At 38.1% G+C, this 22,751-nt stretch overlaps 1 protein-coding gene across 1 annotated transcript; it reads right to left on the bottom strand.

Annotated features, from left to right (window-relative positions):
• Positions 1-1,176: 1,176 nt before the first annotated feature.
• LOC307130396 (ladderlectin-like) lies at positions 1,177-2,674 on the bottom strand (the record flags this gene model as incomplete). The annotated part of the gene is made up of 4 exons (XM_079823358.1): positions 1,177-1,302; positions 1,464-1,589; positions 2,355-2,449; positions 2,659-2,674. The coding sequence occupies 4 exons, from the start codon at positions 2,672-2,674 to the stop codon at positions 1,177-1,179; spliced, it is 363 nt and encodes a 120-aa protein (XP_079679484.1).
• Positions 2,675-22,751: the final 20,077 nt, after the last annotated feature.

Genomic DNA, 22,751 nt, shown 5'->3' on the forward strand with positions numbered 1-22,751 from the left:
AGGACCAGGCCTGGACTTTAAGTTGTGTTTTATTTATGTTTTGTTTATGTATGTGTGCGGCAGTCGTCCGTGAGGGGCTGCTGCTTTTACTTTCACTTTGTTTGTTTGTTTATTTGATTAAAGTTTATTGTTGAATGTTCGCCGGTTCCCGCCTCCTTCTTCCCACATGAACTAACCTTACTACACTATTAATCATAGAATGTTCAAGTTGCTGATGCAGTAATCATTAATAAATGATTTAGTTCTTCATGAGTCATACATTAACTCTTGATTATCTGTGCATTAGTTAAGCATGAATTAATGCATATTAGTGCACACGTATTGTAAAATGTTACCGATGCTTTCATAGTGTGCTGCGAAAGAAAAAAGTTTGGGAAACACTGAGCTAACGTTAGTGTGGCAAACCTAGTCAGCTTTTCCAAGTCTAGCCCCGACTGGATCATCCATGACCGATTAACAGCATGCAGGGAGAACCAGCTTACTAGCTTGATTCTCTCCTGCACCCACGTTTTTTGTTGGTTTGGAAAGCAAGTGTAATAAATACTTGGAGCGGGCATGGGGAAATGTATTGGAGTAAAAAGTAAACTTTGTCTTTAATATTGTAGTGGAGTAAGAGTGAAAGTAGATGCAAATAAAACATACTCAAGTAAAGTACAGATCCCCGAAAAAAATATTTAAGTAAAGTAACAAAGCATTTTTACTTCATTACTTACCACCACTGTATTTTCATACATGAATTTGATTGAACTCCACAACACATGATTTGCTTTTTCAATGCTTTTATTGATTAGAGGAGTGTTTCAGAGAAGATATTGAGAAGAGATTAAAACTTAGAAAATATTGAAATGCAGTAAATGAAGAATAAAATCTTTTGAGATAAGAATATCACAGACAGAATATCAAAGACAAGATAAGATCAGAAAGTATACAATCAAAGTAACTGTGGCACTGGATGACTGCATATGATCTCACAGGTTCGTAACACAAATGGAGTTGGTCGGGAATGAACAGGGTATATCGTTCCAGCAACGGCCAGCTGTAGGGTGGAAAAATTATATAAGTTATTCTGATCATTATAGTCGTGTCAGAATCAAAACAAAAAAGAAAAAAAGAACATGTTAGTGTATGATATGAAATTATATTATTATAATTTAAAATTCCAAAAGTATTAAAAAATCAGTCTGCATTCTCACAGGTCCAGTTGATCTCCAGACAGTTCTCAACACCCAGGTTGTTAGGCTCTACAGAGCACCAGTTTTTAAAGTCATACTCAGATCCATCATTCCACACCCACTGTCCTTCCTAAAGAGCAAAGACAGTGATCATAAGAGTGCACGACTGTACTCAGACTTCAGTAATAAGCTAATTAAGTTCAGCTTCATTAGAAATGTTGCATTTACTGTTTAAAGCAGAAATTTCAGTTTAGACAAACAGATCTCTTTAGGACACACAATTTAACTTACTATTTCTCCATCATGAGCACCAATCCAGGCACGTGTGGAAGAAGAAGGCAACAGACTCAGCAGGAAATCATTTTCCGCTTTACTATGCACAGAAGCGAGATTCGCATCAAGACTTTGGCAGTTTTTCTAAAAAGACAGATTTTTTTTTTTTATTGTCAATGCAAAATCGAATATTTTTTTCATAAAGCATAAGTGACTTTTTAAACAACATTTTAGTCATCTTCAAACAAAGTCTGCCCTGATTTATTATTTTCCCAGTATATTTTTTTTACTTATTATTTATTTGCAGAAAATAAAGGTTTACTTTAAAAAATAATAAAATTCACCATTCACTTTACTGTACTAACATTAATATTATTAATTTGATTCAGTGAACTTATTGTTTACATACATGTTTCCACATATATTAAAAATACCTGAATAATATTACAGCTGTGATTAATTTCTGTAATTAGATGTTTACGCTGTTGACCCTACCCTTACACCTTAACCCACCCTTAAACCCACCCATACCACCAACACGCCCTAACCTTACCCGTATCCCACCTCAACAGCAGCGAAAGTGTTTTACAATACAGCATCAACACTATAATTGCCACCTCTGAGAGTGAAAAGACACTAGACACTGCCAAAAAGTTCTAGTGTAAAATCACAAACCTGACTCTCAATCTCTCCCATACCAGACAGGGACGACACAAATGTAGCAATTCATTTCTTATGCATGGTATTTTTATTTCTTTTGCATATGTGATTATTTTATCTTTATTTTAATACCTTTTCTATGTAAAGCACTTTGAATTACCATTGTGTATGAAATGTGCTATATAAATTGCTTTAAAGACACCTAATGTAAAGTGTGACCAAATCACCTTGTTGTAACCAACACATTACCTGTGCTGTAACCCAGTTAACCGACTGAGGGAAGAACTTGTAGCACCGGAGTCCAAAATTTGTCCATCCATAGGGGCATCTTTCAACTAAATCAACTGCATCCAGTGCATAAATGTTAGGGCTTTTGAAACATTCAGAGCAGTTTTAATTATTATAATTTCATGTAGCTCATTTTATGTTTATGTCATTATGTGACACTTTAAATTCCTCATTAATCATGCAAATATTAGTAAATGGAATATTGTATATTTCAAAAACGCCTTTAAAATTAAATAGCAAGGGTTTTTACAAATAAATGTCTTACTTTCTGCATTCCCCATGGAGAAGATAATAAAAAGAAGCAGAAAACTTCTCAGCATTTCCATGATGAACCTGAAATTAATAAGCAGGAAAAGGTACAGTAAATATCTGCACTCATATGCTGCACACTGTGGCTTCTTAATATATTTAAAGACGAAACACAAAAATACTAGAAATGTTATTCAGTAGGTTTTCGTTCCTACTCACCTTGGTTTGGTTGTTGCCTTTAGAATCTCAGAGGAAGATTTGGTGAAGTTTCAGAAACAGCCCTGCTTTTATACTGTGTGTATAGGCTAAGGCACGAGGATGAAATGTAATTGTTTGTAATATGTAGACTTTTGTACACATGAAATAAAATCCAAATATTGGAGAACGGGGTAAGATGAGCCTATAGAAATGTAAATGTTAGTTTAACTAAACATTTATTTTAAGTGTTTTAAATATTCATAGTCAAGTTAAATATTAGTCAGAAGGGACATTTTCCCTGTTAAATATTTAAAAAACAAAAGAAAGTCCCGAACTCGCTCCACTTGCAAAACCTTTATTTGCTGCAACGTTTCGGCAGACCTTCATCAGGCCTTGTACTTTTTCAGTCCTTTCTTCTATTCACCTATCCTGCATGTTTGCGAGGGTAATTGTTAATTGATTGCCCCATTAAATATTTGAAATAGTGTAAATTCTGAATTATAGTCATTTTCTTCTGTATAAACAGATTTAAAAATAATGTGTTCATTCTATGGACTGATCTAGAAGAACGACAATTAGATTTTTTTTTTTTTTACTTTGCTACCCATCTAATGTGCTGACAAAATTCAATAAAGTAAAATATTGACTCTCAATCAAACACAACGGAAGGCAGCGACAGAAGCACCAGGGCTGATCGCTGATCTTTTGAATTGTTCAGGACGAGATGCTCAGTGACTGCACAACAACTACAACACCCACGGTTGTAGGCCAATGAGCTACTTTGCTGAACTACATTAACCTGTTAAATATACCACTCAACGGCTGAATGAGCCCGCCAGTGTATGCAGGCCATGTGTGTGTGTGTGTGTGTGTGTGTGTGTGTCTCAATCAGCTAAAAAATATATATCATCTGCTCAAATGAACAAAATTACTTAAAGATTATTTCATTTTGCTGAACTAAATTCAAAGTCATCAAATCATGTCAGTAAAATAATGTGATCTTTCACTGCTGTGGTTGGGTAAAGCTTGTTGGCACAGGCCACCACCCAATTTCCAAAGTTAACAAGACAATTTGATTAAGTTACTACAACTTATTTTTAACATACATTTAATTAAAGCAGAAATGTGAGTTTAAATTACACACAGTGTTAAGTTCATGTAATGCACATTATTATGTTAACTGAACTCGACTTAATAATGTTTACAAATTGTTATGTTTAATTAAATCAATAAATTAGAATTTTTAACTTGCAATCATGCATTTATTTAAGTTGTGGTAAAAACTATCTGTGAATTACATTTTAATGTAATCTTTTTAGTTTAGTCAGGACTGATCAGGGAGTCAAACATATTAAGTCTCCCTATAAAGTGGGAGAAGCAAACTAGATGAACGCTTCCTGCCTTCACAAAGGTGTTTGCCATTCTTTCCCGATCTCCACACTGAAGTGGAAAAAAAAACTAAAAAGTTTCATACCATGTGTTTAGCCCGCAAATCAGAATGAAACAGAATGGCTATGGGGCGATGCCTAAGGTTGAAGAGACGCTTGTGAGCTATCTCTCTCCTGAAGCATCGTCCCTAAAAACACCAGCTTTATCCACTAAGCCTCTCAAATCCACCTCAGCTTTAGTATGTAAAGCATATTCAGTGGCAGATCAAGCCGCGGCGTGCATGCACACAATGGCAATACTGCAGGCATACCAGGCTGACCTACTAAGGGACGTGAGTGAGAGTGAGGAAATCAGCCCTGGCATAATTCAAGAACTGTATCAAGCTGCCGAACTCTCTCTCCGAGCCACCAGGAAGACGACTAAATATGTTGGTCGGTCTATGGGAGCTATGGTGCCCACGGAGAGACACTTGTGAGAATCTTGCAGGCATGAAGGAGAAAGAAAAATAGTTTCTCCTGGACGCTCCTCTTTCTCCTACTGGCCTCTTCGGTAGCGCAGTCAACACTGTTGCTGAGAGGTTTCAGGAGGAGAAAAAGCAGGATGCAGCGTTCCAAGTTCATGCCCCGCAGGCATCACATCTCTGGGGGAGCGGGCCCCCAGCTGTCGTCTAGCTCCTCACACAGGGCGCAGTAGAAACAAAATGTCGCGACCCGAGCTCCTCCTCGTAAGAACTAGGAGGTGGTGTGGCACTTTAAGATGAAAACAGATCTGAAGGCCGTTATTACTGCGAGGAAGGCTTCTTCTGAAAATAAGTCCTGACACCATGATGTCAGGCAGCTGAGGGTGTACCCCTCCGGGGGGTATTCGGATTACACCTCATTTTATGGTCCCTGGACTATTCTGCTAACCCAGCCGTCATGCCGGGGTGGGGAAAGTCTCAGCAGGCCTCCACCCGAGGGTGGCGGCTCGCACCCTCCGAGGAGGGCTTGCAGCAGTCAAGCCAGTTGTTCCCTGCCGGTTCGCCGCTTCAGGACAGCGATTGCTGTGCTGATTGCTCAAAGAAATCCAGAGGTCAGTCTCAAGAGACTGGTACCCTTAGTAGATTATCTGGCGGAATGGAAACTTTTACCAAATATATCTCGATGTGTCCTGCAGACAGTAGAAAAAGGTTATGAGATCCAGTTCAGGTGTCGTCCACCTCGTTTCAATGGGGTCCTTCCCTCAGTGGGCCCCGAGGTGGGCCCCGAGCAGGCTCTGGTAATGGAACAGGAAGTAAAACCTCTACTACAAAAGGAGGCCATAGAACGGCCCAGCAGGGAGTTAGGCTTTTACAGCCGTTACTTCATTGTACCAAAGAAGGATGGGGGGTTGCATCCAATTTTAGATCTGCGCCTTCTAAATCGCACTGTAGGGAAGCAAAAATTCAAGATGCTTACTCTCAGACAGATCGTGTCACAGATCAGATCCAAGGACTGGTTTGTCACGATGATCTAAAGGATGCATACTTTTACATATATCCTTCACAACACAGGAAGTTTGCGAAGTGTGTGGATGCTGCTCTGGCTCCACTGAGACTCCAGGGCATCCGCATACTCAATTATATCAACGATTGGTTGATTTTAGCTCAATCGGAGCAGTTAGCGGTTCGCCATCGAGATGTCGTTCTCACACAATTAAAACTTTCCTCACAGACATGAGAAATACATCTGTTGAAAGCTTGAAATGTCCATTTTAAATGGACCGATTGAAATGGAAAACAAATATTGTAAGATTATGTTATGAAACGTTCGTGCACTCCTTGCTGTTTTTTTTTCATGACACATTCATGATCATTACTTTTTTGTAACGACTATGAGTGTGTTTGTGCGGAGTGTGAAAGCTAAAGTATAGCATGCCTAGTGCATGACATGGAGGCCCAGGCATAAAAAAAAAAACACTTGGTGTATACTTGCCTTACAGACATGACACATATGTCAATAGAAAGTTTGAAAAGTCAATCAATTGTCAACCAATTCAAATGAAAAACAAATATTCTTATGCAATCCATCTGAGCTGAATGACACGCACCCATGTCGCACCATTTTCTGATTCGAGTGTGCATCAGTGATCATTCTTCGCATTATTTATTTTGATGTTTCTAATAATTGGGAGCTAGATGATGCCTTGCACTTTATTTGTATGATGGCTAAATACCACATTCACAAATCAAGATGCTTTAAATCTAAACCTAACTATAAAGTAGTTGCTTCTGATCTAAGCTTACTGTTGTCATCACTTCAGAAAAAGCTCCTCCAATAAAAAAGACTTTTTTTTTTTTTTACATGATTTACATAGATACATTTCACTTTTATTTCTCTTTTTCTGTTGGATTGAAAAAAAAAGATAATTCTTTGCACCCAGAATGTGATTTCTGCAATTTAGAACATAAAAAAAAAAAAAAACATGCTTTCTGCATGGAGCAAATTTAACCAGATAATCTTAAACTAATGTAGCTTAATTGTTCCAAAATTGAAATATGCATCAAACAAAAACGTTACGTTATCTTTAATCAAAGTTAAATTTAAAAAGCTAAAGTTCAGCTACATTTTACATTGTCACTTCATAGAGTAGCTATTTCTCATTACAGTGTTTCAGCTCTGGACTGTTTGTACTATACAAGGAAACAAAAATTGTGTTTACAGGAAAACCAGCTAGAGCAACAAAACCATATTTATTCTGAGATGATGGATAGTGATAATCGAGATAAAATTTAAATACAGTTTAAAGACAGACATGTTTAAATATTTGAAAAGTTTGTCGGGATGCACGCACACACGCAACGTTTCTGGCCTTCTATGACATCCAAAGGTTTTGCCATTGTCATCTGAAGATTTGGTGAAGATTAAGTTTGAAGAAGATTGTGGTTTGAATAAGATTGTTTTTGGAAAATATGCTTCATCTAGACCAGGGGTGTCCAACCCTGCACTTGGAGAGCTACCGTCCTGCAGATTTCAGTTCCAACCCTGCTCCAACACACCTGTCCGTAATTATCTATCACCCTGAACACCATGATTAGCTAGTTCAGGTGTGTTTGATTGAGGTTTGAGCTAAAATCTGCAGGGTGGTAGCTCTCCAGGACCAGGGTTGGACACCCCTGGGCTGCGTTCGAAACCGCATACTTCCCTACCAGGCACGTGCAGAGGGGGGGGCTTTGGGTGCTCGAGCCCCTGCCCTTTTTCAAAATGAATCAAAAGTGCCCCTCTCAGACAAATATCAATGATAATATCGTGGTCAATAAAACTAAATAAATGTGATTATTATAACATGACATTGATGCCAATGTATACAATAGGAACGAACGGCTCAAAAGTCGGACAATTTCTGTTGAGGCGTTGCCATAACGCGTTGCTATGGGTCGCGTGCGTTTTGATTGATTGCTGATTTTCCACTGTTCGGAAGCGGCTCTCAAGCCAAATATGGTCCTTTCAGAGAGTCTGTGGCCTCGCGGGAAAAAAAAGTAAACCAATATTTTTTTTCCATCCATAATCAGAGCTAATGTGTTGATTTAATTACAAATCTATATATTATATATTTTAAAGTATTACACAATTCACCAATGCGCGTTTGTCATGTATATACACCAACCAATCGTGATCTGGCAAAGAAAGTTCAAATTCCATTGGGCATGTGAAGTGGAGCGGTAATTTTCTGTTCTTATTCATAAATCGGGTGAAAACTACATGGACAGACGAACTAACGTTTCGGGCTATCGGTACGGTGCGCGCGTGTACCGAACGTTTATGAATGTAATCTATAACAGTTAACAGTCGGCTTGTTTAAAGCGCGGAACACACTTCAATCCGAGTTCCCACACGAACATATTAAGTATTCAGTCCATTTTATCACGAAATTCAAACGATAAATGCCTTTTTAACGCTCTATTATGTGACGTGACAGAGAGACGCGTATCAGTTCAACTTCAAGCGGCAGCGCGAGTGAACGCGATCATCTCTTCCTAAAGAAATGAATATCTAAAGGTATGTTGAGGATACATTACAACTTACTGAAACGTATCATATGTTGTGTAATCGCTCCATCGGTGTTTCAACCGCGGAAAGACAATAAAACAGCTTGTAAACAAAAAATGTCATGTAGAATCACATTTACCTCAGAAGTCATTCAGTGTCCACAGCTGTGAGTTCTCTAGAGAGATTAACTCTTTCACTGAATACATGCACTATATTAGCCTATATATTCGCTATATTAGCCTATATATATTCATTATATTCCACTTAGCCTGTTAGTGATGTCTTGTTTATTTAATGTATGTTTAAATAAACCTGTCATGAAAATTACAGCCACTAAATGATTATATTTCAACAACGAGTTGGAGAAAAAAAGAAAAAAAAATTAGATTTAGATATTAATGCAAAAACTGCCTTATGTGAAGCTTATGAGTGTTGATTTTTATATCTAAAAATAAATAGCAAATGAATTTAGGCTAATAGTTTGGCTCTGTTGTTAATCTTTAATAGCAATATGTAAGGGCTCCCTATATAGTTTACAGCATTATCTTTAAGAAACTTTTAGTTATAACTGATTAATTTAAGGACAGACACAATTTTTTTTTTCATTAAACCACTGTTGAATAAAAATGAATAAAAAGCAATTTTGTAAAACTGCTGTACCGAATCCGTAGCAAACCGTGACTTCAAAACCGAGGTACGTACCGAACCGTCAGTTTTGTGTACCGTTACACCCCTAATATATATATATTTACATATTGCCCCTTTTTTTACATTTGAGCCCCTGCCTCTGAAGAACTCTCTGCACGGCCCTGTTCCCTACTATATAGTATGTAAAAAGCAGTAGGCGAGCTAATAGTATGTCCGAATCCTCAGTATTCATAAAAGAGTAGGCGAGAATTACCGGGCGGATGAACTAATTCTCGCGAGATTCGGACGTGCGTGTACTTAAATTGCGTTCGAATATGCCTACATACCTAATATATAGTAGGAGAAAACAGTACGTGAATGGAGTAGTATGTCCGAAACCTCAGTATTTATAAAAAAGTATAGGCGAGAAATCCCCGGATGGCCTACTAAGTCCGCCCAGATTCTGAAGTGTGCAACCGATGGACACTTTAATATCCCATGAGGCCATGGGGAATCATCATTTTCGAACATGTCGGAGGACGGAGACGCAGCTGTTTTCAAGTGTAAGTACAACAAACTGAATCGCTGTTAATTGTATTTAAATTTCACATATTTAACAACCGACGAGGAAACTGTTGGTTTTAAGACATTAATATATATTAAATATTGATATATTAAAGATATTAAATAGCTGTAAAACATTAAATTTTCATATAGCTAACGCACCAGTCGTGCTTCATTAAGCACACATACTTCTGAAGATTTGTTAATCATCGTTTTCTTGAAAGCATTGCTTTAACTGTGTATAAGAACCTGATAAACGTTTGTTTAAAGAAAAGGTGTGAATGCACTCTTAACCATATGCAATATAGACTTTTCCTAAATGTACGTTTAACATTTGACAGGGGACATTTTCGATAAGTATTGCAGATGACATCACAGCATGAAATAGACATCTGATCAGAATTATGTGTGTGCTATAATGTAGAGTTCACTGTGGTCAACACTGTTTACTTTACATGAACGTTAGTAATGTTATATCTACATAAAGTAACTAAACATAAGTTATCTTTTTTATTTGTCCATTAGTACTGTTGATGAATTGAGGAACATTAACACATCAGCAACTACCTCAACATTTAAATGTAGTATTGAGCACATAAACTTTTGTGCTTTTATCAAGGTGTTGTTTAAGATCCAGGTAACGTGAATGTTGTCTGATGTTACAGGGGCAGAAGAGCACGTGTGTGTGTTTATCTGGTGGAGACTGGAGAGAGGGTGATGAAGGAAGCCTGTCATCAAAGGCTTTAAGTATACTACAGAAATGAATAAAACATCAATTTAAATATTAAGTTGTATTTTATTTTAATTTCAAACAGAGTTATTTCAGCACTTTTCTGATTCTTGATGTCTGTGCGTTTGCTGCAGAGCTTCTGTGGTTGAGCCTTGCTCAAGGAAACCTGCTTATCAGTTCAGTGTTTAGCCCACTACACCACAAAAGTCATAAAGCTACAATACAAATAGCATGTAATTGTAAAAATATTACATTAAATATGGCAAGAAATGGGATGCTGACAACATGAATTGTAAAACGTTTTAAGTAGTCATGCTGATCAGAGCCGGCTCTCCCTATAAGCGAACTAAGCGGCTGCTTAGGGCCCCGCCGCCACTAGGGGGCCCCCTAACTACAGATTGCACTCGCCAGCGTCGCCGCAGTTTATCACGCAAGACACTCAATTCGCGTCATTCGCACCGCGCGAAAAGCGCCTTCCGCGCCGCGGGACCTCCAGACGCGCGTCAACGCGCCTTTCCATTGACTTAACATTGAAATCAAATCACTCGCGCCAGACACTCTATTTGCGTTTGGTGTGAACGCAGCATAACGTTAGCTGTCCGTCGATTATGCTGAATCAACATTGCTTGCGCTATGGTCCAGCCGTCGGCCCCAGCTCTGGGCTACAGACCGCTTAGAGACACCTCCTATGAATGTATTTTCTTTTTAACAGTTAACGTTACATGACCTACACTAGTTCTGGGAAAGAAAAAAACGAAAAATCTTTGTCTCAATAGACGCTTATTACAATAAAAAAATAGTTTAAGAACATTCGAGAGAAAGAAAGTAATAGGAAGAGAAAGAGCAATCATTTGACAGTCAAAATCAAAATGAAGTTTAAAATAAAGTGGTTAAATACAAGCTTTTTCTTATGGTCTTAATTGAATAGGCAATTAAAGATTATTAATAAATATTAATCTATATACTATTATGAAATATTTTATATATTGTTAAGCTAAATCGCCCAGACCATTTAAACCTAAAGAAAACACAGTGTCCTCTCTGAAACATTATTGAATGATGATCGATACAAGACACCTAAAAGCAAAATGGATTTGTGGTAAATTTTAGTAAAGAACACTGTAAAAAAAAAGCAGGTCCCCAATTGAAAATTTTCTAGTGAGCGATCACATCTACATTTTTCAGTTGGCCAAATTGAATTAATGTGAATTGATGCATTTTAATTCAATTAAAATTCAAGAAATTAAATTTGGCCAACTGAAAATTTTAGATGTGATCGCTCACTAGAAAATTTTCAATTGGGCACCTGATTTTTTTTTTACAGTGAATGTATTACTGTATGTAATCATAAAAGGTAAAAAATATCTCACTCCATGCTGTGAAGGTTTAAAATATGAACAGTATGTAAGAGTTAATCAACCAATAATTAAATAATATAATTTAACATTGGATTTCTTTTAATGTCCCCTTAACATAATTGTAAAAAACTAAATGTCACTTTCTCAGGAGGAGCCATTCTTAAATATTTTGGTGGTCGTGGAGAAACATTTCAGGAGGCTGACACAAGTAAATATTTCCCACTGCCTTTCTTTTGAATAGTTTTGTGCGCAACTTCAACATAGCTGATTTTCCTCTTGCCAATAAAAAATTAGTTTTATAATCATAATTCACTATGTTGTCTAATCGTACTTTAATATTAATTTAAAATTAATGTGTTTTATCTACTCTGCATACTGTATTTATTATTAATTATATTATAATCTCAACAGCTGGAGGAGGTGACTCTACTGCTGCTTCAGTAGAGCATAGTGAGCCGCATTCCACTATGGCTAATGTTGTAAGTTAGCTATATATTGTTAATGCTAAATTATTAATATTTATTTGTTTACAACAAATTGACCTTAAATTTGCAAATCTATAATCTTTACTTTTACTGTTTCAGTGAGTGTACTTTAATAAGCAGTAAAATAATTGTAGGCAATCATGTTAAAAGATATACAGATGAAATGTGTAAGTGTTAGATTGTATACAGTTGCTGGTTTGCAGTGCAATACTCCATTTTTCACTGCAAGGCAGGGCCCCAAAATTATCCTGCTTAGGGCCCCCAGATTTACAGAGCCGGCCCTGATGCTGATGGAGAGCAGGCACACGGATGTTTGGAGCAGACATCAGCAGTCAGAGATTGTCCCACACATGTTCTCACTCTTGCTTCAAGATTGTGGGGTTCAGGAGGGACATGATGGAGGCTGGGACAGGTGAAGGTGTTCACGGTGGTCAACTGCTTCATCAATATAAAGCCACAGAAGCACAGCTGTGTTGAGATGGCAGCAGATGTGGGGCTCACCGTCTGTAAATGCGTGATGGTTTGTTAGAACAATACGTTTGAATAAAGCTTTGATTCATGTGTTGGTGACTTATTCATTTGTGATGTTTACTTTTATTCATTCTTTTACTCATTAATTCATGTTTCCTATTGTTGTCAGTAAATAAAATATTTTATTAACTCATGCATTTATTCATTGCTTGACTGAAAATTGGTATTCACATCGGCTGCATTTGTCTAGTGTGTATTCATGCATCGCTATGTCATATGACAACAAGTTGCATTTTGCTTGTTTTACTAAAACAATATAATTTTCAGTAAAAAAGAAAAAGTAATATAATTAAGTATTGGTCAGCATTTGTCATTATTATTGTAAGTGTTTTAGTGGGCTAGCAATGCAATTCTGGGGTAATCTTAATTTTGAATAGTGATACTTATATTTTTGGAGTATAAAATCATCAGTTTTCTCCAAAGGTGAGAACTTCGAGCAGCTGAAAGAGGTCCTCGTTGCAGACTCTGAGGGAAACCGCACAGGTCTGGCTGTGGAGTTATTGATGCTTTGAGCTCTCACTGCACCTGTCACTCATATCTTTTATTTTATAATTACATGGTCGTATCTTTAACAATCATAATGATAAAACAAATATCATGGGTTTGCATAGATTATATACAAAGAACAAAACAATAACAAGGTTAGATATCTTTGAATAATTCATCATAATGCAATAAAATTTTTATTTCATAAGCTTGAGGGATAAAACGAGTTAAATTTAACAAGAAAAAGGAAAATATAAAGGAGGTTTAGGCCAATTTTGCTTGTGGATGAAATTTGTTTGCATATAAAATAAAGAAATGAACAACATATTCAAGAGATCACGATTTTGGGTTTTGGTAAGGATAAAACTGAGTCAGATTATAGGGTTAATATCACAAAATAAATGGGCAGCTGTTTCTTCAACAAGACCATAAAATTAGCAAGTTTAATCAATATTAAGATATTTATATCGATTAATTAAACCTGTCACTCGTCTTTCAAGTCGTTGCGCTTGAGATAACGTCGTAGGTCACATGATAACGTCAACATGGCGCATAAAGTGCGGATCGCATTCATACTTAACGAGATCAGGCAATATAGTCCCTACTCTTTTAGCGCTCGTTAAGTAAGTACTTATTGAAAATGAGTACCTACTCAAGAGAGTATGCGGTTTCGAACGCAGCCCTGGTCTAGACCATTTGAATTATAAGTTCAAAAGCAAAATAAAAGTCAAACTTTGAGCCCTTTGTGTCACTATATAGGTGCTGGTCATATAATTAGAATATCATCAAAAAGTTTATTTATTTCACTAATTCCATTCAAAAAGTGAAACTTGTATCTTATATTCATTCATTACACACAGATTGATATATTTTAAATGTTTTTTTATTTTTTATTTTGATGATTATAACTGACAACTAAGGAAAATCACAAATTCAGTATCTCATAAAATTTGAATATTACTTAAGACCAATACAAAGAAAGGATTTTTAGAAATCTTGGCCAACTGAAAAGTATGAACATGAAAAGTATGAACATGTCCAGCACTCAATACTTAACTCGGGCGAGTTTGCTGGCCAATTAAGAACAGGGATACCATGGTCCTTAAACCAGGCACTGGTTGCTTTCCTGAAGTCCTGTTGGAAAATTAAATCTGCATCTCCATAAAGTTGGTCAGCAGTAGGAAGCATGAAGTGCTCTAAAACGTCCTGGCATACGGCTGCGTTGACCTTGGACCTCAGAAAACACAGCGGACCAACACCAGCAGATGACATGGCACCCCAAACCATCACTGACTGTGGAAACTTTACACTGGACCTCAAGCAACGTGGATTGTGTGCCTCTCCTCTCTTCCTCCAGACTCTGGGACCCTGATTTCCAAAGGAAATGCGAAATTTACTTTCATCAGAGAAAATAACTTTGGACCACTTTTTTTCCTTTTTGTCTTCAGCACAGGCGAGACGCTTCTGACGCTGTCTGTTGTTCAAGAGTGGCTTGACACAAGGAATGCGACAGCTGAAACCCATGTCTTGCATGCGTCTGTGCGTAGTGGTTCTTGAAGCACTGACTCCGGCTGCAGTCCACTATTTGTGAATCTCCCCCACATTTTTGAATGGGTTTTGTTTCACAATCCTCTCCAGGGTGCGGTTATCCCTATTGCTTGTACAATTTTTTCTACCACATCTTTTCCTTCCCTTCGCCTCTCTATTAATGTGCTTGGACACAGAGCTCTGTGAACAGCCAGCCTCTTTTGCAATGACCTTTTGTGTCTTGCCCTCCTTGTGCAAGGTGTCAATTGTCGTCTTTTGGACAACTGTCAAGTCAGCAGTCTTCCCCATGATTGTGTAGCCTACAGAACTTGACTGAGAGACGATTAAAGGCCTTTGCACCCAAAAATGAAAATAATATAATTTATAATTTATATTACTCACCCTCATGCCGTTCCACACCCTCCGTAAGACCTCCGTTCATCTTCGAAACACAAATTAAGATATTTTTGTTGAAATCCGAAGGCTCAGTGAGGCCTCCATAGGGAGCAAAGCAATTTACACTCTCAAGATCCATTAATGTACTAAAAACATATTTAAATCAGTCCATGTGAGTACAGTGGTTCAATATTAATATTATAAAGTGACAAGAATATTTTTGGTGCGCCAAAATATCCTAAATAACGACTTATATAGTGATAACCGATTTCAAAACAATGCTTCATGAAGCTTCGGAGTGTATCGAATCAGCGAGTAGATTCTGTGTTGCCAGCTGCAAAGTTGTAACTTCTGTTTTATAGTCTTAAGGAAGCAAATACTGAATATTTTAGGTTTATTGGGATCAGTGATCAAACATCAAACGCTGATCTGAGATATGATATATATATTTTAAGATATGTCAGTGCAAGTTGCTTTCAAGTAAAAGAGATTAAACATGCATTTTAGTCTGGGACAAGTTTAAGCCTTGCCTGTGAAACCAGGGGCTTGAATTTGTATTGAAAACAAAACCGCTTTGTATTCTTCAATAGACCACCAATAAAGAGGAAGGGATTGCGGACTGGCGTCTTTATTCCACTTGAAACATCACCTCACCATCATATACAAAATACCACACCATTCCTTAGCTTTATACAATCCATTACTGCCACCTGCTGGACTAAATCATTACTCATGACTATTAGACTACTCATATTACATCCCTTTTCTATTTTACATCATTAACATCATATAATTAACAACATTTCACAATTCACACCAGCCAAACATTAGGAGGTACGTTATTTTCTAACACAATAGAGCATGATATAATTTTATTCTACACAGCAAGATTATTTTAAAATGGATTTTGCTAGTTAATCTATGCATGTTGAATTTAAAAACAAAAGATAAAAGCCTAGATATTAATACAGAATTTCTACCTGTAACATTTTTGTTTTGCTGAACACAAAAGAATATATTTTGAAGAATGTATGTAACCAAGCAGATAGAGCAACCATTGACTACCATAGTATTTTTTCCCCCTACTATGGTAGTCAATGGTTGCTGTATCTGCTTGGTTACAAACATTCTTCAAAATATCTTCTTTTGTGTTCCGCAGAACAAAGAAATTCATACAGGTTTGGGACAACTTGAGGTTGAGTTAATGATGACAGAATTTTCATTTTTGGGTGAACTATCCCTTTAAGTATTACAAATCTGAACATTACTGACCATTGACGCTGAAGGTCCAGGGATGATGTGTGAGTCTTCTTCAGATGCAAGAGTGAGGATGTAATCGAGGTATAAATGCTGTTTTACTATTTATAATCCTGGACCCCTGACCAGCCCTCTTCCTCAACATCCAACATTTTCACTGGGGTCTTTGGCAGGGTTTAAGCATCTCTTTATGTGAGTAAATAACATAACCCCCCACCTGAATGTCAAATGGCCGAAAACACATAGCCTGGTCTTACCAGACTCTCGTACATTTCTTTTGTACAAAGAGTCTGGCCACTCTCCATTGACAAGCATTTACTTCTTTGAAGGCGGGTACTCTGTTGAAGTTTAAAACTATTGGATCTGCCAAGACCCACTCTGGATCTGCCATTACCAATCGCTATCGTTTAGTATCGGTAGTGACGTATGTCATGCGCCGTTCACATTTTGTTTCTCACATGGAAGTCCGTATAAATAAATGTGCACGCCACATCAGTGATAAAACATAAAACTTGTGCATTCGGATGGTGATTTATTCACGGTGGAGGGTAGAGTTTTGTGATCAGGAACGCGCTGCTCACATGTTCTGTAATAAGATTGTATGTTGTAAATAAAATGTCATATGCTTGTGTAGTGGGATAAATGGTTCCTTGAGTTTTTAATTAAACTTATATGCGTGTTATCCAATCATATACTGTGTAGCAGGGTATATAAACAGGGACTTTAAGGCACTGCACGTGTGTCAGAACACTGTTGTGCGTGACTGCCCGAGGACCGCCCGTTCCGGTTTCGCCCGCCTTCCGCTCTCAGGTATGGTGTTAGGTAATCTTCTTAGTAATATTGAGATGTGTGGCTTGAGGTTATTCGCTAAATTATGTTGTTTATAGCGTCCTTTTGGACAATCGTTTGTGGGTTGTTGGCGGCTGCCTTGTTCAACATTCTCCCACTGTATTCCTGTGCCTTATTGGCCTGACGTCTGTTTGTGTACAATCGGACTAGCAACTATAGCGACACGAAGGTATGTGTAATGGCCGCTATTCACACACATCCATTTATGTGTTAAGTAATTGTATGTTTTAATTCATTTTAGGAGAACTAGTTGGGACCCACTGTGTTCAGTACAGCCTGTGGGGGCAACATTCTTTGTTGGTTCTTTAGGTGACTGAAATGACACTCCAACGTGAGCTGCTTTGTCTTCATTGGTTCTTCCGGTGACTGTAAATTACTCTCCAGCGCAAGCTGCTCTGTCGACGTTTGTTCCTCTGGTGACTTTGAATTACTCTCCAGCGTGAGCTTGCTTGATCTACGTGTTCTGTTTTAAATCTGCTCTCCTGCGCGAGCTGGTTGGTTTATGTGTCTGCCATTACACCAGGGCTGCGTTCAGCCCCAACAAAACGTTGCAAAACATTTTTTAAACGGAAATGGTGCTACTTTGAACACCCTGTTCTGATGACGCAAGAGTTGCAACTATGGCAGCTGAGAAGGCCATACTTTATGTTCTTTTTGAGGAATTTTCGGAGCCTGATGAAATCGATATAAATACGTGTTTAATACTGCAAAATACATGCAGTCACTGCCCTTGCCGTCCAGAATAAAAGACAACATCCCAATCCCATTTATTTTACTTTTTTATCTCCTGGTAATCAATTCTAATTTAAATCCTTTCATTTCTAGCTCTTACTTTTTTAATAGCTTGTATTTTCTTTCTCATTTTTATGTAAAGCACTTAATTACTATTTATGAAATTTGGTATATAAATAAACTTGCCTTGCAATGAAGCTAAAAATTTAAATAAATACATCATCATGTTGATGTATATACAGTGGTTAAAGTGGGATTTGGCAGGATTTTGGGAACCCTCAATTTTGTGTAGGTGCAACAGGCAACATTTTGAGCATCGTGGTATAGCAATACTTTTTGGAACAAGAGTGTCACTGGCACCAAGTATCACAATGCTTATTTACTTTATATTTTAATGGTTTTATTTTGGTCCATCAACATCTACACTGATATGATGATGATACTATGTTAAAATAATATGGAACACAACCTTGTTTTTCAGATTGTAAATGTCAAAGCACAGAGATACAATGAGTATATAATGAAATCTAAATATACAATTTTAATATTAAGTAGGCCTATAAACATTCCAAGCTGAAACACATTAACATCATAAATACATTAACTCCAGATATGAGGTCAAAGCAAACCTGTTTCCAGAAACAGCAACAACTTTTGAGTATAAAACTGCCTTAAGGAATTTTAAAACCGGTGAGGTCCCAAATTCGAGCTATTTAGGGGTGTTTGGGGGGCATGGTCCCCCAAGAAAATTTTTATTTCTACCAGAAAGACTCAGAGAAAGGATGATGAATGAAGCATACATTTATTAACAGCCCAGCAAGCATAATAAAGTTTTGGCATAGGCCCCGTCCATAGTTAGTAATCCGAGGGTAGCGGATCAGCATATCCCTGCCTGAAGATGAAGGCAGGGGCGCAGCCGACCCCCCTTTAGAGGTATGGACGGAACCATCCTGGTGGTGGTGGGGAGGGTGGAGGTTGTTGTCGCATCGGCATCTGCGAACTCAAACATGAGTAAGTACGACCTTTATACAGAAAATATGAAGACGTGATTGGATAGAGATGAAATTAATAAGTGACGAAGTGATTAAGTCTTCCTGGCAGAACTTAAGCTGAAGCTTCCATTTCTCTGATTTACATATGTGCATTTTAATGTGTTTGAATGCTAAACAAATTTTTATAATAATAAATAGCTTTTATCTTGTCACCACTGTTCTCTCCTCATTTTATCACTCTTTCTTTTCCATGACTCTTTCTTTTTCTCTCAGTCTCCTTCTCTTGTCCTGTCTCTTCCCATCCTAAAGCTGAGCTCTGACTAGTCTCTTCATTTTCGCCTCAGTGAAGAAAGTAAACATAGGATCAACTGATATTTTTAGCCTATAATTTATTAATTCACTGAAGGCAACGAACGGTAGGTAAATACGTTTAATAAATTAATTCAGGATAGGACTCGGGCAGAAATCATGTTCATAGATGCGATTATTACAGCCTGGTCTCATTGCGAAAATGTACCTCTGGCAACGTTTTTGCAAACCCCAAAATACGTACCAATATGTACATATCACTGCAGTTTCAAAGTGATATGTCCACTGGGTGGCGCCAAAAGCTTCGTTTTTTTCCCGGAACAGATGAGCGTCAATCTGACGTTTTGTGACATTGTTTTTTTAACGTACACCTACACTAAACCCTAAACCTAACCGATAGTGTTAACAAAAGCAAATGTGACAAAAATACAACAGTAACCATGTCTTTTTAGCTTGTGTGAACTTATCTTTGAGCTCTTTTATCATGACTTGTCTTTCACGGGATTCGTACCTGAGCTTTCATTATTACAAGTACAAATCTGTACCAGCTGAGCTACTGAGCAAACTTGTTATTTAAAAAAAGCCGAGCATATGGAGCAGATTAAGTGACGCAAACTCCAAAATTTATTCATTTACATGGTACAAAAAAAACGATACAAAGTGCTTGCCGTTTTAGTGCCTCTAGTGTTCATTTCACTTTGAAACTGCAGAGATATGTACTTATTGGTACGTATTTTGGCGGTTTGCAAAAACGTTGCCAGAGGTACATTTTTGCAATGAGACCAGGTTGCAGCATTAACATTACTGTAATATGAAGCAGAGCAGGACCAAGTGTTGTGCATAGTCGCCGGCGGGACTTTTGTTATGACACGGTCGCCGGCGCCACTACCACTTTTCCAGTCATGAGCATGAGGTAACGCAACTCTGTTTATCGTATTAGATATATCTGAGTGTGTTAAAAAGTAAGTTATGACGTTCGCTCGGCGGCTGCTATGACACTGACACACTGCAGTGAGAGTACAGCGTTTTTGCTAAATTAAACCGGTAACCGAGGGTAGCGCAGATATGACGCAATCGACAGGCGACTCCCTCAAACGCATAGCTCACACGTCCCGGTTCCTTGGTTAAAATAGCAAATTCTCACGATTTACAAATAGTTGGAAACATTTGGGATATTCAAAGAACTCAACTGAACAAAATATATGCCATTGACCTGTGGTTTTTGGATATTTTACTGCAAAAATCTTACATAGTTCACCTTTAATTAATTAATTATTTACATTTATTATATAGCTACACCTTGGAAAAATACAGGTGAGCTGACTATGGGGGCCATGATTACAGTCGTGTAGGCAGCCTATACACGGGTTTCCTGTTTACAAACATTACAGGGTGCGTGCGCATCCTGGAGGCAGAAAGACAGATCGCTCAGCTGGTCCGCTACTGCAACAACCTTAAGTATTGAAGCTTTCCTTATTGTTTGTATATAACTGCTGACTCAATAAAACGTGATTTTAGTTGGATCTGTTTGTCTGTCTTTAATTTTGCAGTGTTGCTGTGATACATGTAATAACAAAAATATTTTTTTGGCAAACGCATGCTTCCCCCTAGGTATGTTAAACATCAGGCACCCAGCACTGGCTCTGTTGGTACAATTAACCACGCAGCAACTCCTTGGCATTTTGACTTACAGACACGCCGCTAGTAACCTATAACACGAGAGGTTTCTTCTTTCTGCCTCTCGGGTGCGTGCGCAAGCAGTGATGACGTCGCCGAGAAATCCATGTATAGTTTACCTCAATACTTCACTTTACATGGTCGGACTCGGAGCTATTCCGTCTGGTTCAGCTAGTTTCTCCACAGAGCCTTTACTGTACACATGATGTTGGGCTTGTATTCAAACGGATAAAGCGACTGCCTTGGGCTCGTTATCAGTTCAATAGAGCGGCAAAAGCGGCGAACGAGTTTGTCAGCGCTACGCGTGAGATGATCCAGCTGCTCTCGCGCTGCTGCGACCGCTGGATCTATTTAGTTATTCATTTATCCGAGGTGCCCGAACGCAGTTCCGGACCGTTCCGGCCCACTTTAACCCCTGGATATAAATTTTTTATTTTATTTTATATATATATATTTTTTTACTATAAAACTTACGACAATTGTCTTCTAATATCTTCAATTGTTGTGTATACTGAGCTGCAGCGGACACATTTGTAAACAACTTTACTTGGACCCATTGTGCGAGCTGTCTCTTTAATACCGCATGGTTTATATACATGTTGCTGCTGATTGGATTGACATTTTTGACACACCAAACGAGAGAAAACACATCTCAAACTCGTTGCACACCGTTGCACACCGTTTCCAGGAAACATGGTGTTCAACCGGAATCGCACCGGTTTGAGCTTTGAACGTGCCCCTGCTCTTCAGCATGTATTTGTTTTCATTTGCTGTTTTGTTATAATTGTTTTCCAATTTGTTTGTATGTTTGGCATTTGTATGTTTATGTGAAAGTGCTGTAATTATCTCTTTTTTTGTGTGTTTTGAGTTTGAACCTCACAGGTGGTGTTTTCTTTTCTTTTGTGTTACTATGTTTTGTTACACCTATTCAGTTAATCTAGGTTAAACAGTATTATTTATATTGTTTATTTTGAAAACTGCTTGGAGTAATTTTGTCTTTTGTTGCAGGAACCGAGGCTTCAGGGCAGGCTGCTAGTAGGCCCTCGTGTGCGGTGGTGGGATTTTGTCACAGAGTGCAGAGCGTTTTGTGTCTGACCTGATGTGCGTGTGCGTGTGCGTGTGCGTGTGCATGTGGTGTGATGAGACCTGTGCACAAGGTGGTAAGATTTTGATATAAGAGCTTGGTGCTCACAAAAATAGTGCACCTGCCATTGGTAAGCCTCCGTCTCATTGCTCGGTTTCAGTTTCTTCTATGTGTCTATGCGATTCCGGCCCTCTAGTATTTTAATGTTTTTTATGATCACTGCTGAATATTGTATTAATAAACTTTTGTATCTTTTTGGTGTCCACGTTGTTCACTGCTCTCCCTGCTCTTATCCATGCTAGGCTGCATGGATGCGCGGGGAGTTCTTGCCCAGAACAGAACCATACCGCCAATCTAAACTATATGCAAATTGTCTATCACTTTGACGATAGTGATCCTGACAGAAATCCAGCGTATAGCGTTATTTCTGGCAGGGCACGTTAGTCAAGCTTGCATCAGCTGACTGTCAGCTGATCGAGTCTACCTATAGGAAAACGATGCCTATCACAGCATTCATATATAAGCTCCTTCAGTTTTATCAGCTGCTATTGCGTTCTCCGGAGCTAATTACCCTCCTCCATCCCCAGCTGCTCCACTCGTCAGTCAGGATTTGGCATTCTGATTTCCCCCTGAATCTAAATTCCCGAATTAGGTTGTATATTTTAATATTGACATTAATGTCATCTGCAATACATCGTTGCTTCTGTTCTGTTTACCCTAAGGGGGATTTATCACTGCTCTCCCTGCTCTTATCCATGCTAGGCTGCATGGATGCGCAGGGAGTTCTTGCCCAGAACAGAACCATACCGCCAATCTAAACTACATGCAAATTGTCTATCACTTTGACGATAGTGATCCTGACAGAAAATGTATTTATTGCAGTCACCCCTTTCTGTGTGTGTGTGTGTGTG

This window comes from Gobio gobio (genome assembly GCF_949357685.1).
Source record: "Gobio gobio genome assembly, chromosome: 8".
NCBI lineage: Eukaryota > Metazoa > Chordata > Actinopteri > Cypriniformes > Gobionidae > Gobio > Gobio gobio.